We start from the raw sequence: 19,030 nt of genomic DNA, 5'->3' as shown, positions 1-19,030 counted from the left end.
CATAACTTGTCTGTCTGCTGTTTGAGCCACGTGTATGGGAGACTACATAAGTGATGGCTTGAAGATTTAACCTAAGATTTAATGCTTCTGATTCTTGCTTTGTTCATGCATGTGTGGACTGAAAAAAATGCACAACCTAAAAGTTGAGAATTATGTTTTATTCAGCAGACATACTGAGGACTTAAGCCTGGGAAGCGGCCTTTCAGATAGTGCTGAGGGACTGTTCTGAAGAGGTAAGGGAGTAGCCAGGATATACATGAATTTTTGCAACAAAAAACAGGTAGTCAGAACAGCAAAAGATTAGTTAACTAAAGAAAAACCAGACACCTCAAGTTAATGAACTTAATACTTCTCTATGTATGGGAAGATGTAAGAGCCTGGGCTCATCGAAACCATTCCTTTGATGTACACCTTAACTATCTAGGCCGGTATCCTGTTTTTCTCCATCCTGAATCCCCTCAGGGTGCACAGTCAGGGTGGCTGTAGTGGCTGATGGCTTGATGGCTGCAACATCCTTTGTTTACTGATATGGTACACAACATTCTTCATCCATACATGGGAGTATCTTCAAGGAACATGGTTTGCAACTATATCCACCACACAACCACATTTTGCTCCTGTAATTCAAGTGAAGTTGACCTTGTTGCACATTACCAGTTGCCTACAACTTCCATTCTTCACTTTCTTAATAATAAAACACTTTGCTGCAATATGTCCAGTGAAAAAATATACAATTTCATCTTCCCAAGCTTTCTTACAGTTACTGCAGGTAGTCATGTAACCTAGTTCTGGAAGCTGTATAGTGCAAGTCAGGTGAGGCTTCTGGAAAGCTATCGCCTTCCTGATAAAAAGGTACAGACTTCGACTGTCAACCGCAAAAAAAAAAAAAGAATGTATCTCTATAGAAGACTTCAGACAAATGAAATACACTCCATTGAACATTTAATACATTAAATTCAAGTATAACTTTTTTTAAAAAAGGACAAAATTATAATGTAAGTATTCATTAACATGGTAACCATTTAAACATCATCTGAACCATATTAAACAACTCATTTACTCTTATGAAATGTGTTGAGAATCTAGGAGTTTATGCATAAGGCTTAGCACTTTTTTGTGTGTGTGTGTGTGGTATGCGGGCCTCTCACTGTTGTGGCCTCTCCCGTTGCGGAGCACAGGCTCCGGACGCACAGGCTCAGCGGCCATGGCTCACGGGTCCAGCCACTCCGCGGCATGTGGGATCTTCCCGGACCGGGGCACGAAGCCGTGTCCTCTGCATTGGCAGGCGGACTCTCAACCACTGCGCCACCAGGGAAGCCCAAGGCTTAGCACTTCTAACATTGCTGGCGTAGGGGACAAAAGACTGTGTTCTCTTAATAGTGATTCAGGAAATCTGGTATACTTGTGTTACCGTAGCTGGTGTGAGGAGGCAAGGCTAGCACCCATGACTGGCCGGGCCCTGGAAAACAAGCATTTACGCTCCCATGCTGCTCTGTGACACAGAATACAAACTCTGATTTAGGTTGAAACTACATGCAGGGCGTGGAGAGGACTGTGCCAAGGGGTTCACTGTGGCTGGAGGACAAAAGGAAAGCTGGGTATTTCGACTTTAAAATACGTGGTAAGTGAGGTGAAGAAGCCGGGAGCCTCCTCAAACCATTCCAGGTCAGCGACTCCCAAGATATTTATATCAAGGTAGTTGGTAGGAAATATAAACGCTCACTGGGCCAGACTCAAGAACTAAACTATCAGAACGGATGCGACTTTGAGGACAGGCTTATCAAACTGCCTATAAACTAATCGCGGTATCAGCTCAAAAGATGCCTGTCTGTCTGATTTCAGCTGGTAAGGAATCTCTAAAAATGTTCACATGTCTATTTTTGGTAAATTTATTTCACAAAGCCACCATTTCATTTCATAAGGACAGTAAGGTTCATTAAATCACAATACAAGACAGAATTTGTAAATGAGATGACATAACTATTTCAAATACAGTTTGTTGAGTAAAGGCATTTTCACTAACCATAAAATCTAGCAAGACAGAAGGATAATTACACTACCACTATTGTCAAAAGACTGTTACTGGAGTTTAAGTTCAAAAGGATTTAAGTTTAAGGATTTTACAAAAAGACAGCATGAGTATTAATAATATATGAAGAGTATTTGATTAGCTACAGAAAATGTTAGTGAGTGTGGTTTTCTTCCTCTGAACAACTAGATTTAGAAAGTAATGCCAGCTCCACTTAAATTTTGACCTACTTTAATTCCTTATCAGTGGCACCTTAACCTGGAATATTCAAAGTAATCCAGTTACTTTGGCCACCAAATTAAGTCACCGTTACATTTCTAAAGTGATTTATCTAGGATACACTGGAGTAGCCTATACTTGTTATATAGTATTGTGCAAACTTATTTTTTTCCCAATATTTCTTGTATTTTTCCAAAGCCCTGTTTCTCAGGACTTTGATCATTAAATATGTCTACATTAAGGTCCCAAATGCCCATGTCTGTTATGAGAACATGTGGGATAAATCCATTCTCTTTAATGTGACAAGCTACATTCTAAAAATGACCCCAAACCTGCTATATTGGGACAGGTTGCAAGGTGCTATCTAAAGATCTGAGGGACATTCAGGGGATAGACCTCAGACAAGGGATTTAAAAATTTTTTACATTTTCAAGAGAAACATTCTGGGAAGGGAAAAAGTGTTCTATAATCTAGGGCATGTTCAAGAGCCCTTGCTCTCATAGCCAAATGTATGAAAACAGTGTTCTTTAAAGAAATACAGGTCTATGAGCCAAGACAAGCTTTGGCTAAATGACGGGTAGCTTTTGTTTGGCTCTGGAGGTTTCCATGGAAACAGCCTGAGAGACAGAAAAGGCAGCATTATCATTATCTGTAATGCCATCTGATAAAACTGCACATCGATTCATTCATGCTATCGAGAGCAGATGTATTACTTCTGATAAGCCTTCACAAAGGAGAAAGGAGTTCTATCTGGTCACACTTCGAATTTCCTGCCTTCCTCCATTTGAAATTAAAATCCTGATAAAAACCTCTCCCAAACATTTCTCTCAGGAACCTCTGTTCAAGTAATGCTTCAGTAATCAGAAGCCAAATGAAGAAACGTGAAGCACATGGAGCTCCACTGCCAAGTTCTTAAAATTATATGACGCCAAGCTTACTGTAGCTGAAGAAATTATTCTGAAGAGTATGTACAATTCCATTATATCAGATCTCAGCCAGGCAAGAAATACTGTCCTAAGTGTTTATTATACACAGTTGAATCAGGTGGCATCCCTCATAATTTTTCTCCCTCTTTATGTCTAGATCATCTGTATGTGTGTATATATATATCCATCTGTATTAGTATCTATATATTTAATATAGTAACATACACCACACACCATTATCTAATCTTATTTCAGGTTAGTGCTTCTCGGAAAGGCCGCAAAAGCAGCCCTAGCTCAAAATTCTACACCTGAAGTACACAAAAATAAAAACCTCAACAATAAAATATAAACAAGATGAACAAGATAAAGGCATGCAACCTTTAGCACCATATTAAAGACCACGGAGGGCAAGAGTGTTGACAGAGGTCTGAAGAGGAATTCAGCTGTGGGTTTTCTCCTGGAATGGGATCCCAAACACAGAACTATCTCATAGAGTCCAGTACTTTTAAACAGGGAAAGCCTGAGAAATTCTATGAACAGAAATGTCAAAATCCATTAATTTACCAGACACAGATGATTTGACATTGTTTCTTATTCTAAAAACAATGAAGACGTTATTCTTTAGGAACGAACTGTTCACTTTTGGAGAACAGTTGGGAAATCACTGCCGGCTCAATGAGCTAAATGATGCCTCAGTAAGTTAAAAAGACATGATACACCCCCACAAGTTCCAATTTACTCATGGAAAGTAGCTTACTAATGAGCAGTTAGCTCCCCGGTATCTGTATAACGATACAGACATGGGCTACACTGGAGACATTCAACCTAGCATATACAACTGTATGCTCCACCAGCAAGACATCTGAAAAACACCCACACCTCTATGCATAGCATTGGTGTGGGAATCCAAATCACAAAGTTTCAGCTTGGTCCTTTCCATAAAAAGGGACTCAAAGTCTAGGGAAGCGTTTATTCAGAAATGGGCTGAAGATTCTTTTGGTTTAAAGGTGGCAGGTAAGAAGTTAGAGGGCCAGAAAAGTCTTTAGATATCATCCAGTGCAAATCCCTCATCTTGTTAGTGGGAAAACTGAGGCCTAAAGATAAGTGTCAGCCCTAACAATGGAAGAACCATGACCAGAAGAGAAGCCATGTAATTCTGGGTGTGGTACTTTCCCCATTAGGCTGATGTCTCAGGCCCCTTTAAATCTCAACATGTGTCATTTAATCAAGCTCACGGTAAATGACTGAGAAAGATCAGATAGGGAAAACACTGAATTTTTAGAAAGATTTTGGTAACAATTCATGTCCTGATGTGCTTAATATGAGCAAGGGGAAAGTCCTACTTATCTTTTGGTAAAAATGTTATTTCCTGCATGAAACAGGTTCCTTTTCTGAGAGCCATTTTTATAGGTACTGGGGTAGCTCACAGCTGGCAGCTTTCATATGCCCCATCTTTGTAGTTAGAGTTCAATTCAGCAGATCCTGTATCATCAGGCGGGCTGAAATGATTGCTGTCTTGAGAATCTGTATCAATACTTTTGGTCTCTGACTGAAGGTGGACAGAAACCTGAACTGCTATCTCCTGGCCTTGTTCACTCAGGGAACCATCATCCGAATCTCCTCCTGGTGAATTACTCCGGCCCATCTCTGGGTTAATGACAAAGATGCCATCCTGAGCATTCAAGGCAGGTCTCTCTTTAATTCTTTCTCCCATGTCATCAGGGTCATCCACTCGCACAGCCTCAAACATCTCCTCTACAAAGGCCCGACAGTTTAGAATAAGAGGTGGCAGAGGGACGCTTCTTGCCAGTTCTTCAATATAACGAGCAAACTCCATGGTTTTAAACTGTGTGACTTTGGCGAGCTCCAGAGTCTTGGCTGAGGTGATGATGGGGATGCGTTTTGCGATCTCAAAGGCCTTCTGAAGTTTCTCTGCCCCTTCAGTTCGGAAGAATTCATTGATGGCTTTCTCAGTTTTACGAAGATGGCTGCTCATCATGCACAGCCGTGTGACATTCAAGATGAGAGTGATTGTAAAGGCAATCAGGCAAACCACCATGTAGTAGACACTCATGTCTCCCGAGGTGAAGATAACACGCAGGGTGACCGAGTAGGAGGCACGGATCGGAGACGTGATAAAACATGTATAGAGCCCACGGTCAGCAAAGGCTATGTTCGTGATATTCAGGAAGTTATCAGAAACCAACCATTTTCCACCTGATAACCCAACAGAAATAAAAAATTACAGCATAAAGAATACTATTGCTAAATATGCCAACTGCCTTATCAATATTCCACCTCTTCATGAGAGTACTTTAAATCAACTCTTCTATTAGGCTCTGCTATTTCCTTAAAAGATGTAAGAAAGGGCAGACTTTTTATGTTCAGAGTCAGAATTTAAACAGCCTGGGACTTAAAAAAGGGAATCAAGATCTTCCTGACACTAATGATTATCATAACTACCTTTTCACTGCCAGATGTAAGAAGCCTTTCAGGGAGACAGGTGTGTCGACATAATGCTAAATGACTAAACTTAAAAAGAAATATTTACGTGTGTGTGTGTGTCTATATCACAGTCTCTACCTAGACTTTCTCATAAATAGAAGGATGTGCCTCAGAAATATAAAACAATGGTTATTTATAATGGGTTATGAGTAATTTTTACTTCCTTTTAAACTGTTTACTTTCAATAATGAACTTATCTATTTGAGACAAAAACTATTTTTAAAAAACCCTACCAATTTAATGCATTTCTTCAATTACTAAGTGGCTAATCTGGCATGCCTTGCACATGTTAATTTGTCTTGTTAGAAAAGGTTGGTTGATGATAGTATCTTGCTTTTCTGGCAGGAGTAAATGAAGCACAAGCCAAAAGATATGTTTCACAAGCGAGGCTAAATGACCAGCTTGGGAGAGAGAAAAAAGTTGCCCTTAAGATGCCTAGGCTTGTCTTAAACCTAAAACATGCTGCCTCTCTTCCATACGTGAAGGTATCTTCATTCAGGGAACGCGTATACAAAAGCACATGAGTATGAAAAACAAAGCACACTGACCACCCACCGTGATTCAACATCCTTTAATAACTTGGAAAAGAAAAACCAACTTGGCTCTGCCTGCACAATTCTCACCTTTGTGGTAAGTTCTCAGTGTACTCTGTGCTTTAACTATGAAAGCCATTCAAAGATGGGATAGATGTGCGGTGTAGGTATGAGTCCCAATGCCTAGAGGTGGTGTCCCAGAGGAGGCTGGGTGACTGCTTGTTAAGCACCATTTCAAGGTCTAATCTTCCAGATCTCTTTCATCCCTGAGATTCTGTGGTTCAGGATTATTTGGGTGGCACATCAATTAGTAAGTACTGTGGATTGTGCCCATTCTTATCATCATCAAAATTTATCTAAATTCTAGTTATATTTTTACTAAAGTAAAAAGAGGAAAACATGTAGTTATAAATAGAGTCATTATTTTATAAACTTCTGTTCTATAAACTTGGAGCTATGAAAAGGATACCCTGTGAATCCACGGTATGATGAACTACATAGACTCCATTCATCAACCACTATAACCACAATCTGAACTCTCTAGCTCACTTGCTGATAATAGCTCAAGATTTATGAACCTTATACTAGACTAATATGCTCTTTAAACTCTTCTCACTTGAGATTCATAAAATTTAATATAATTGTCCAGAGCTGCTGCTGAAAGCATCAATGACAGATGTTAGTGGTTTTCAAAGTAAGGGCAAAATAGGAAAATAAAACTGTCATTCCACTTGGCTGGTCTCATTCTGACCAAAGCTTTGTCTATACAGTCAGTCCGTAATAATCATATTGATTAACCCACATCTTAAATGGGTTTGTTAGGACCCTAGAGCCAAACGAGATAAGAGTCTAGTTCAGTGGATCCAAACAGGGAACCCCAAACCATGTTCAAAATACCACTCTAGAGATTCTGATTTCTGGGCACCACTGTAGAGATTCTGATTTACTAGGTCTATATTCTTAAGAAGCTCTGTTCTTTCTAACATTCAAACTCTTCAATCCCTTGGTGGCCAGTTACTCAGTTTGCAGAAGGTTAAAATGTTTAGCGTACACTTTAGAAGGAAGCACCGTCTGTCTCCTTTTCTGTTTTCCACTCTAATATGAATAGCCAAATATCCTTATATTCCAAGAGATTAGACTATCTTTCTAGCAAAAAATATAAAGGGGCCTTTTCCGAAAAGTGTAGCTTGTGAGGATCCCAGAATTTAATCTTTATCCCATTGATATTTCATGGAGATTTCTTCCTAAGGTGTTTTAACACAAGTAGTCTTCAAAAAAAAAAAATCTTTCTAACAGAACACTAATTAAAGGAAATAGTATTCTGATTAAGATGTGTTTACGGGTTCATAAACAGCATAATCAAATAAAAACCTGTCAAAAAGAAGACCTTGGTCACATTATGATGATGTTTGTGTGATTTTTTAAGACTGACAAACAAAAAAATAATACAAGGGAAACTCTCCTGTTTTCAAGTAAATTAAGGTATAGAATAGAAAGTGCTTATAGAGTTCCTCCTCAGTGCCCTTCTGATTCCGAGGGACTTAAAGTTTTATGCACAGATCTTTATAACTATTTTTAAAAACATCCTGGATTTCCTCCAACATTTTTAGTAACTCATTTCTGAGCAAAACATTTTTATTTATGACTCTAAGTCTAACCCAAATCCTTCTTTCTGTATTCACACAGGGCCAGCACTCTGTACTACTCACATTACAGTCTAGGTGAATGGCGCCCCTGGAGTTGTGCAGCGTGTAGCCTGCACAGCTGTATGCAGCAACCCTGATGGAGTCTACCTTGAATGAAGAAGGAAACCAGCTCACCAAGAGGAGAGAAAATAGCTCACCATCATTATGTGAACACCTTTTAAATTTATAACTATTCTCTATTTATTTTCTTCTGGTTAAGTAATTACCATTATTTTGCTTTTTCTGATAGGTATAATACTCCAGGCCTTCCAAAGTTTTAACTATTTACTGTAGTACCTCATCTTAGAGATTTCTTGTTGAATATGCCTTAAAACCAAGACGAAAGAATAGGAAATGAGTAACCTTGATTAATTATACTCTGGCATAGTTACCTCTGCCTCTGTTATCCAGCTGCTGTCCTTTTGAGTTGTACCAATAGACACCTTCATAGTGGTCGACTGTGAGAAGACACTCAATTAAAACACTAGTTCCCTCTCTGGCTATGATGACATCATCACCTGAGTGGGAATCTGCTGAGAGTTCAAAACTTGGGAGAAATGATGCATTGGAAGAACTATGATTTGCTCCCAGAGGGGTCATTTGGTTGAAGCCTACATCTTCCAAAGCAAAAGCAGCTGGCACAGTAACACTCACCACTAAAGTGAATAAACAACAATGTGGCTTCATGGGAAAATGGGAGAAAATCTTGTCTAGAGTTGGAGAACTGAAAAGCTTCTATATTATAACAAGAGCACGGTGGGTCATTGATTGCTTGGTATTGGAGTTTTCAAAAAAAATGGTAGATCCAGGTATATTTTGAAGTCTTCAAGATTAAAAGAGATGAGTGGAGACCAACCTAAAAGAAAGCCAGATATAAAGTTTAACCAGGAAAGACTCATAACGGGGTGAAACTCTATGTCCTAAAAATAAACAGATGTGAAACTGATTAGAATAATTGGCATCAACATTAGGGAGTGAAACAGAGAGACCACCACCTAAAAATCCCAACGGAATCGGTTGAAAGAGCACTGAATTGGGAAACGGCAGACCTAGATTCTGGTATTAGCTTTGCTACTAACTAGCTGTAGGTCCTTGGCAAGTAGCAGGACTTGTTCTCTCATGTGTCAAATGAGGGACTGGATGAGACAATCTCTAAGGGCCCTTCTAGTTCTGAAATGCTGTGATTCTATTTCACTCTGACAAACTCCAAGCAACAGGGAGCCAATGAAGGTTAAAATATTTAGCTTAATGATCTTTTATTCCACCTGCACCATTACCAAATGCTGTTATATCAATAATTTAAATCAACTGGTACATTATAATCATAACCATGGAGCTCAAAATTTGAGTAATTCAAGTATACAGACATATAAGATATAAATAATACAGGGCTACCTGAAGTAGTTTTTTTGTTTTAACATCAGAAAGAAAACTGCACTACTACATGTACATAAATAGTTACTGACTTCTGAGGCTATAGAACCTCCCTCTTGGGCAAGAATGTTAGACAAAAGAATTTTCCTTTAATAATTTCTTCAATATCAAGAAACAAAATTCAGTATATTTAAGTTTGTAAGAATACCAGATTTCTAGCTCAGTCTACAAAATTAGCTAAGGGAGGAACTGACACCTTAAATGTCTAGTTGGTAGAAATACAGATGTAAACTACAGGGAAAGATTGTCAGACACATTTAAAAGAAGAGTAAAATATCATAAATAAAAGCAAAATGATATCCCAGTCTAAGAATCTATGTGATTATGATGAACTTCCTGGTAATTTGATTCCTCTTTTAAAATCAGACTCTTTTTAAAACAATTTAGTTATTTAATTTATTTATTTTTGGCTGCGTTGGGTCTTCGCTGCTGCACGCGGGCTTTCTCTAGTTGCGGTGAGTGGGGGCTACTCTCCGTTGCAGTGCGCGGGCTTCAGTAGTTGTGGCACGTGGGCTCAGTAGTTGTGTCTCACGGGCTCCAGAGCACGGGCTCAGTAGTTGTGTCTCACGGGCTCCAGAGCGCAGGCTCAGTAGTTGTGGCACACGAGCTTAGTTGCTCTGCGGCATGTGGGATCTTCCCAGACCAGGGCTCGAACCTGTGTCCCCTGCGTTGGCAGGAGGATTCTTAACCACTGTGCCACCAGGGAAGCCCCTAAAATCACTGACTCTTAAAGAAATATTTCAAATTCTATTTCTATAAAATATGGGATGAAACACCTAGCTTTATTTCTTATGAGGGACCAAAATAATTAGCTTTGGAAATGACATTTACTCCCCTGTATACTCACGTGAAAGCTGCTTGATCATACAACATAAAAATCAATTGATCATTGTATTTTGCCATTAAACTACTCAAAGTCTAAATTACATTAAGTTGTAAATATCATTTAATCTTCATTAGACCTTGAAAGGATGGTTGGATGATGACAGTAATTTTCTCTTTCAAATTTAAGTATGGACTATTTAGAGTAAAACAAAGAACTTCAGAATTTGCTATACATAAATAGATAAACACATGTGCTTGTTTCCATTTCTTTCCAAAACCCCACTAAAATGACACTAAAGGAAACAAAGCACTTAGGCACTGCAGGGGATTATAGAAGTGATCTGGTCTAACCTCTTCACTGTGACTTGCTCTTTAAGAGCATACTGTAAGTTAGCAGGAGAATCCTGGTCTCTATTAGGAGGGAGTGGAGGGTGGAAACAATGGAAATAACATTTATTAAATGACTGAAGTAAGCCAGGCACTGTGCTAGGGCTTGATATATGTAAGCTCCCAACTTTTTCACTACAATTGGCAGATGTGATTTTTGTCCTTTATTCTAGACTCGTGGTTCTCAACAGTGACAGGAAATGAGTGTGCTGAAAAAGCGCTCCAAGTTTTCCCCAGGACTTCCATAACGAGTACCTGTGGCTTCACCCAAGTTGGCATTTCCCAAATTTCATTCATTTCTTCTACCGTTATGATTTTTTTTTGCTATATCCATGAACCAAATTATTATTAGTTACGCTTTTCTTTAAAAAACTCATTTTTCTTTCATACATTTACGTTAAAAGGAAAGTCTGTATCACATCTGTAGATAAAAGTAACTGTACGCATAAGCACAATGCAAACAAAGTCATGCTATTAACTTCTAGAGATACTGCCATCTGTTGAAGGCTCTGAGCTAGAGGCCTGCTCTCTTTGTGGAGAAAACAAAAACAAAACAAAACAGCTCTTTCCTGGCTGGAACCATGGAGAGTGCAGAAGAGAAGAAAAAGAAGGTTCCTGCTGTGCCAGAAACCCTTAAGAAAAAGTGAATTTCACAGAGTTTAAGATCAAGTGCCTGAGGAAGAAATTTGCCCAAAAGATGCTTCGAAAGGCACGGAGGAAGTTGATCTATGAAAAAGCTAAGCACTATCACAGGGAATACCGGCAGATGTACAGAACTGAAATTCGAACGGCTGGGATGGCAAGAAAAGCTGGCAACTTCCACGTACCCACGGAACCCAAATTGGCATTTGTCATCAGGATCAGAGGTATCAATGGTGTGAGCCCAAAGGTTCGAAAGGTGTTGCAGCTTCTTCGCCTCCGTCAGATTTTCAATGGCACGTTTGTGAAGCACGAGGAGGCTTCAATTAACATGATGAGAATCGTGGAACCATACATTGATTGCATGGGGGTACCCAAACCTGAAGTCAGTAAATGAACTGATCTACAAGCATGGTTATGGCAAAAGCAACAAGAAGCGAAATGCCCTGATGGATAACGTGTTGATTGCTCGATCTCTTGGCAAATACGGTATTATCTGCATGGAGGATCTGATTCATGAGATCTATACTGTTGGAAAACGTTTCAAAGAAGCAAACAACTTCCTGTGGCCCTTCAAATTGTCTTCTCCACGAGGTGGAATGAAGAAAAAGACCACCCATTTTGTAGAAGGTGGAGATGCTGGCAACAGGGAAGACCAGATCAACAGGCTTATTAGAAGGATGAACTAAGGTATCTACCACGATTCTTTTTGTAATCTGGTCAGTTAATAAACAGTGACTGCTTTCAAACTGAAAAAAACAAAACAAAACCAACCTCCCAGAACTCCACTTTATTCTAATACCACCTCATTTCTTATTCTGCCACTCCTTTGCTCCCCACCGCTTCTTACTACAGAGTTTAGAACCTACTATTTTAGACCAGAGGTATACATTTTAATCTATTCAACTGTGTCTACTGAGCACCTACTTTGTGCCAACCTACTCTACCACAGACACCGTCTCTACCTTCACGGAGCTCCGTCAGGTAGAGGACATAGACACTAAGTACATACAAAATACACTAAATGCTACCCAAGGGAAAGTACAGGATGCCACAGGAGCACCCAACATGGAGAGCTAACCATGTCGCAGAAAGCCTCCCTGAGAAAGTAAGGTGTGCAATAGGACCTGAGGATAAATGGGAATCGAGAATGCAAGAGAGCCATCTAGGTAAAGGGATGGGGACAGGGAAAAAGCAGAGGGGTCACTGGTTAGAAGGTGTTCAGGAAAAAGAGCTACAAGTGTGGCCAGAGAGTAATGGGTCTGATTCCTGATTCTGGAGGGGAGCAGTTTCGACCAACAGCAAAACTGGAGGTAGACTTTGGGAACTAGAGTGGCAGGTTGAAGTGAGTGAAAGAGATAATTGTCCAAGGTGAAGCAGTCAAAGAACTGAGAGGCTCAAAAGTGGGGTACCTCATGTAAGGGGGTGTTAATGTTCCCCCAGGATCAAGGCAGCTAAGGTAGAAGACACTGGAAATAGAAGACATGGACTCACTCTCCCTGCTCTGAGATCAGGAGCTTCAGGGGAATGAACAGCTTCCACGTGACAGCCTCCACGTGACAGGGCTGTAGGGCAATAGTGTCCTGGCAGTGTTACTGCTGTATGGAATCCCTTCTTCATGCAGCTTCCCTGAGCCTCCTCTCAAGGCCTGGCTCTTCCTCCCGTATGGATCCAGAGTATACCTGGATGCAGGATGGCTATTCCCTGACCCCTGTAGCCCTCACCATTACACTATTCACCTGGCTCTAGTATATGCTGCTCTGTACTACCAGGCAGTCTACACCATCTCACCTATGAGCCCTTTAAGCACAGGGACTGTATTTTTTTGATGCTATGTTTCGTAACTCGCACATGTTCAATAAATACTTACTGATAGAGAATAGTTTGAATATAACCAAGTATGTTATGGATCTTTGTAAATTGAAGAATGGTATACGACAGGGATCATAATTATTCAGGCCCACATGCATTTACTAGCACTTGTTATATTCTCTGAGACAAAAAGAACCAATGTTGTAATCTCGAAAGATCCTAAAGGCATAATGCCTAAATGCATTCCTTGAACCAACCACTAACCCTCAAAGTCTTCATTTACCATCTAGTCCTAGGAGATAATGGTGGCAATAAAAGATTACCAAGTCCAGAGTTTCCAAGCCAGGCTGAATATCACAATCACCTAGAGAACTTGTTAAAAATATAGATTACTGGGTTCCACCCCAGACCTATTGACCTGATGAATAAGAACTTCTGCGTTTGGACTTTGGAATTCATGGTTTTTAATTAGCTCCCTGGGTGATTCTGAGGCAGAGGGTCCATGGACTAGCAACCACTAATATACTTCCTCATTTCCTCTACAATAGCCCTGCTCCAGACTGTCTGAACACTTCCAATACGAGATAACTATTACTCAGATTACATTCTGGATTGTTTACCCTGGAACATCATACTTGCTGGCCTCTGATAAAGGCAGGGTAGCAGAGAAGTTCAGAGTACAGACTCTGGAACCAGGTTTCCTGGGCTCGAATCCTAGCTCTGACTCTAACCAGCCTTATGACTTTTGTTAATGATTTAATCTCTCTGTGCCTCAGTCCCCCCATCTTTAAAACAGGGAAAATAATACCATCTATTTTCACAGGACTATTGCAAGGTCTGAATGAGACAGTATATAAAAAACACAGAGTCTGGTAATAGTAATCACTGAATAAGCTCTAGATATTATTATTGTTGATGGTCCTTTCAGGTGCTAAAATCTACACGTTACAGCAAAGCCATTATTTAAGATAAATAAAACACTTTTACTTGGAATACCATGCAACCATTTAAAAATCATGGAGGGGGGAGGGGAAACACCACTAGGTAATTTCAGTCTTTAAATTTCACACTCCTCTTTTTCTCATTGCAAATAAATATTTTACAATTATATGAATCAAACAGGGATTGTAAACTGACCTTGGAGCCCAGCCATTATATTACATTGTTTTTAATGTGTCCTGAGCTTGTGGTAGAGAGCTTTTGTTGTGATCTACCTAGCCCGTGTTTCCCTTTTTGGAGCCCTGCCTTCTTGGGCCCAGGAGGAAGTCAACCCACTGGCTAAGAAGAATCTTGTTCTTGGAATTTGGATTGAGACACTGTGGGTTAGGGCCATCTGAGGAACAGAAGCCTTATAGGGAGCTGAGGCAATCAGGTTAGAGAAAGGACAACAGGGGTGGAGAAGGGAAAGAGAGAGGAGACAGGAGATAGGGGCTGCTGGTGGTGGAAAGAGCTGCAGAGGGTAAGAGAAAGAGGGACTCACACATGCTGCTCTGGCTCCTGATAGAATTCTACTTCCTGGCTTCAATATGACTTTTTTTTTTTTTTTTTCAGTGCGCGGGCCTCTCACTGCTGTGGCATCTCCCATTGCGGAGCACAGGCTCCGGACGCGCAGGCCCAGCGGCCATGGCTCACGGGCCCAGCCACTCCGCGGCATGTGGGATCCTCCCGGACCGGGGCACGAACCCGTGTCCCCTGCATCGGCAGGCAGACTCTCAACCACTGCGCCACCAGGGAAGCCCTTTTTTTTTTTTTTTTGAGAAATAAACATCTTGGAGATATGGGGATATATGTATAGTTGATTCACTTTGTTATACAGCAGAGACTAACACACTATTGTAAAGCAATTATACTCCAATAAAGATGTTAAAAGAAATAAACATCTTTATCTAATTTTATTCAAAATTAAAACCACAAAAATGAAGGCTGACTGTGCAAACAATGAAGGAAATGGAGAAACGGTCAGGTAGGAGAAAAAAGACTGAGTTCAGCAAAACCTGGAAGGCAGGGGCAGAGACAGCTAACTATATACAAGAGAAGTACTGAAGAGAAGTGTAACTGTGCTGTGAAAACAAAAGAGAAAGGAGGACTTCATGAATTTTAGAAATGCAACTCACTTAAAAGTTTGGGACTTTGCATAATATCATGCCTGCTATTCTCAATGGAGCAGCTGACATTTGGAGGCTAAGAAGAAAGAGTTCAAAAAGGAAAATCAAAGTGCCACCTTCCTGTAAACAGTTAAAAGGGGCTATGCTATGCTTGTGGATGAAGTTACTTGGTAGAATGTTTTATTACCTTTCTTCAGCATGAATAGGATAACTGAAAAGTGTGATATTTAAGTTTAATCTAACTCCTTTTTCATCTTTCAGGTACACTAAAACGTTAGCTTTTCTAGGATCATGAATAATCAGAAATGTAGATGATTTTACCCTCCAGAATCATTCTGGATATGGGCTAGATCATTAAAAAAGAAAAAGAAAGAAAAGCGCCTAAGCTATCATCCCTAACAGATTGCCTTGTTGCTGTTCCTGCCAAATTCTGAGAGAAGAAATATTTCCATTCTCTTCCAATTTTCAACAGAAGTAAATAAGGAAGTAATGTGGCTAACTTCCATTCTTGTGGCTCAATATTAAGTTGGCTGAGGAAACAGCTGTTTGCAGAAATAGTTCTGGGATAATTCAAAGGAAGGAAAAACACTGATGCCCAGATGGTATTGGTTTTTGCTGCAAGTATACTGGGATATTAACGGTTCATTCTCCATAGCTAACTGCGTTCAAGGCTGTATTTACAGCTTATCCACTCTCCTCAGCCTGCACTGTTACACTTGAAAAATGGAGAAGCTCCTTACACGAGGCACACAAATGGTCAGAGTGGCATTTTGAATTGGCAAAGGGGATAAAAAAAAAATGAAGAGCAGGCTGTTAGCACTCCTCTATCCTTTCAGAGAACAAATGTAAAGCTGTTGTGCTTATACTCGACCACTGCTATAGATAACATTAAAAGGTTAGTAATACGCAAACAGAAATCATCATTTTGAGGGTCATTTTCCAAAAAGTTTCTGAATAGCCCTTATGCTCCCAACAGCATCTTAGAGCCATCACACACCTCATCACTGGCCTTTGGGCACTTGGCTCAAATGTCAGCATATTTTCTGGTACACTGAGGAACACCCTCTGTATTTGCTGAAGCTGTGCTTCAAACCATGGTTAGTTGTTATGCCCTTGACTTTGATCATTTTTGCCATAAGCATTTGCTTATGAAGCTACACAAAGACATAGATATGACAAGCTTAGACTTATGATCTCCTTGCCCATTTTTTTCTCTATAGTCTGAACCTCCCCCTGCCCCCACACCCTCCCAGTATCTCAAACTCAGTATAACTAAAAAAGAACTCCTCACTCTCATGCTCAGATCTACCTGTCCAGTATATACATAGTTCAAACGATAGCCACACAATACAATTCTTCCAGTTTTGCAAGATCAAAGTTACAGTGTCATCATGGCTATGTGGTCAGGAACATGGACTCTGGCGTTGCAGTGCCTGATGTGGGACTTCCCTGGTGGTGCAGTGGTTAAGAATCCGCTTGCCAATGCAGGGGACACCAGTTCGAGCCCAGGTCCGGGAGGATATCACGTGCCTCGGAGCAACTAAGCCCGTGCACCGCAACTACTGAGCCTGCACTCCAGAGCCTACAAGCCACAACTACTGAAGCCTGCGCGCCTAAAGCCCGTGCTCCACAACAAGAGAAGCCACCACAATGAGAAGCCCATGCACCGCAACTACTGAGCCTGCACTCCAGAGCCTACAAGCCACAACTACTGAAGCCTGCGCGCCTAGAGCCCGTGCTCCACAAGAGAAGCCACCGCCCGTGCACTGCAACGAAGAGTAGCCCCGCTCACTGCAACTACAGAAAGCCCGCGCACAGCAACGAAGACCCAACACAGCCAAAAATAAATAAATAAAATAAATTTATTAAAAAAATAAAGATGCAGATTTCTTGGGCATCTGCATCTTTGCCGTGCATGTAGTTTTAATGACTTACAAATCATGTATCTTTTGATTTTCAAAACCTTACTGTAATTCAGCGATTCTCCAAGTGTGGTGCAGGGGCCTCTGGGGGTCCCAGAGACTTTTTCAAAATGAGTTTCGTATTAATATTAGAAAATTATTTGCTCTTTTCTCTCTCATTCTCACACAATATGGTGCAGTTTTCCAGAGGCTACATAATGAATGCTATCACAAGAGAGTGAATGCAGAAGGAGATATGAGAATCTAGTTGTCTTCTATTAAGCCAGATACTAAAAAAAACCTTGTAACAATGTAAAACAGTGCCATTCTTTCCCATAATTTTTTTTTGGAAAATATTCTTCATAGAAATGCTATTTATGTTAACATGTAATGAATGTATCATTTTAAATAAATTAACAATTTTTGAAAAGCTGTTTTGATATATAAAATGGCATACTGAGGAACTCTGGGACAGGGAGGGTGTCAGGGAGTGCTGGGTGAGGGTGGGTATGAGGGAACTCTGGACGAGGGAAGGGGTGAGGGGGAAAAATGGCATATTGATAGTTATAAGCACACAAACAAAAACTCTCTGACGTTCTCAATAAGTTTTAAAAGTGTCAAGGGATACTAAGACCAAAAAGTTTGAACACTTTCTATTATAATTATCATCAGCAGTATTTTAAGGATAAGACAGTTAAGTGGCTTGCCAAGATTCTATTCTTAAACCTCCAATTTTATGCATTTTCATTACAACAGAAAATCAGAGGAAAACATGTTCTATTTTATACTTAAAGTGTTCTTGTTTTTTTTGGGAATAGGCATTTTTAACATGCTCCCAGGTGATACTGATGCCCCTAAATTTAGAGAAGCACCATCAAAGCAAAGGAAACCATCTGAAGAGTTTTAGGAAGTGACAATTATGTATAGACATTAAAATGGTCATTCTGAAAGCATTAAATGGAGTTGGAAGACGTTGGTTCTTAAAAGGCCAGGTGCCTTCACCTCTCTGGGACTTAGTTTTTCACATCTCTACAGGGAGGCTGTCTCTAATGCTTTTCTGGCCGTCATTTTGGGTTTCATGCATTCCACTGTCCAAGGGCAAGTGAAGAGGTGCATCTTTCTGATGAAGGGTCAGGAGTAACCTAAAGTCATAAATCACAGCATGTCACTCTTGGGCACAGAAACCTTCAGTGCTTTTCCACTGCTTTCCAAATAAAAGTCAAAATCCTTCTCCTGGCTCACAGCCCCTACAAGGGTTGGCCAGTTTAAGTCTCTGGTCTCATCTTCCTCTTTTTGCTCCACGCGCAGTAGCCTTTTTCCTCTTCCTTGGCCTGGCTCGGTTTGTTCCCACAAGAAGGCGTTTGCACTTGCTATTCCTTCTGCTTCTAATACTCTTCACCAGATCTTCAAAAGGTTTACTCCCTCGCTTCGTTCCGTCACTTTATTCTGCTTAATTTTGTTTAAAGCACTCACTACCGTCTTAGATAATCGTGTTTGTTTGTTCACCTGTTTATAGTCGGTCTCCTCCGCTAGGCTGTCAACTACTTGTGAGCAAAGCCACAGTCGCTCGTAAACCAGTATGTCCCAAACGCCCAAAGAAGTGCCTGGCAGGTATGTGGAGCTCCGTAAATATACGACGGCCGAACTCCTGCAGCCCAGGCCAGGCTTGCAAAAGGGCAGCGGATACCCCACCCTCCTTCACGTTGTACCCCAACCCACCGCTCAAACCCACGCCTCGACACCGCTAGTAACCCACCCCCACCCCCACCCCGCCCCAGCCCTAGACAACGACCGCGAACTATCCCTCACTCACCAGACCCTCGCCAAGCTCCTTCCGGCTGGACCGGCTGCTTGACCCGGAAGTTCTCTCAGGTAGGCAAGGCCTTCTCCGTCCTGAAGGAGGACTTCCGGGGCAGTAGGGAGTGGCTTCTCTGCGGCTGTGGTGGCGGTGCGGATGGCGGCGGGCTGGGTACGGGGCTTTCTGGGAGGAGGCAGGCCGTGTGCGGGGTCTCGGGGTCGCCGCGGAAGGG

General features: G+C 41.0%; 2 protein-coding genes and 1 pseudogene across 3 annotated transcripts in view; 2 read left to right on the top strand and 1 right to left on the bottom strand.

Moving 5' to 3' along the window:
* Positions 1-143: 143 nt before the first annotated feature.
* On the bottom strand, positions 144-18,893 carry MFAP3 (microfibril associated protein 3). 2 transcript variants are annotated; one of them, XM_067732355.1, is made up of 3 exons: positions 18,814-18,893; positions 8,290-8,753; positions 144-5,391 (listed from the first exon to the last, which is right to left on the bottom strand). In XM_067732355.1, the coding sequence occupies exons 2-3, from the start codon at positions 8,582-8,584 to the stop codon at positions 4,598-4,600; spliced, it is 1,089 nt and encodes a 362-aa protein (XP_067588456.1). In that variant the 5' UTR covers positions 8,585-8,753; positions 18,814-18,893; the 3' UTR covers positions 144-4,597. The 2 variants fall into 2 exon arrangements, with proteins under 2 accessions (XP_067588456.1, XP_067588457.1); XM_067732356.1 differs by lacking the exon at positions 18,814-18,893 and having other exon boundaries at positions 8,552-8,680.
* Positions 11,125-11,913, top strand: LOC137220846 (large ribosomal subunit protein uL30-like; annotated as a pseudogene).
* The window catches only part of FAM114A2 (family with sequence similarity 114 member A2), a 36,213-nt gene continuing 36,068 nt past the window's right edge, over positions 18,886-19,030 (top strand). Inside the window, exon 1 of the mRNA XM_067732353.1 lies at positions 18,886-18,969. The gene's annotated coding sequence lies outside the window, so the exon portion shown is untranslated. The remainder of the gene's footprint in view (positions 18,970-19,030) is intronic.

Source organism: Pseudorca crassidens, chromosome 3 (assembly GCF_039906515.1).
Source record: "Pseudorca crassidens isolate mPseCra1 chromosome 3, mPseCra1.hap1, whole genome shotgun sequence".
Taxonomy (NCBI): Eukaryota; Metazoa; Chordata; class Mammalia; order Artiodactyla; family Delphinidae; genus Pseudorca; species Pseudorca crassidens.
The sequence above is the reverse complement of the archived record's forward strand: the minus strand, read 5'-3'. Positions and strand labels throughout refer to the sequence as shown.

Bases quoted from the DNA above. Each gene is read 5' to 3' on its own strand.
- MFAP3 (XM_067732355.1), bottom strand. From the start codon at position 8,584: ATGAAGCCACATTGTTGTTTATTCACTTTAGTGGTGAGTGTTACTGTG. The intron at 5,392-8,289 runs GTAACTATGCCA...TTGGGTTATCAG, and splicing joins GCTGGATAACAGAGGCAGAG to GTGGAAAATGGTTGGTTTCT.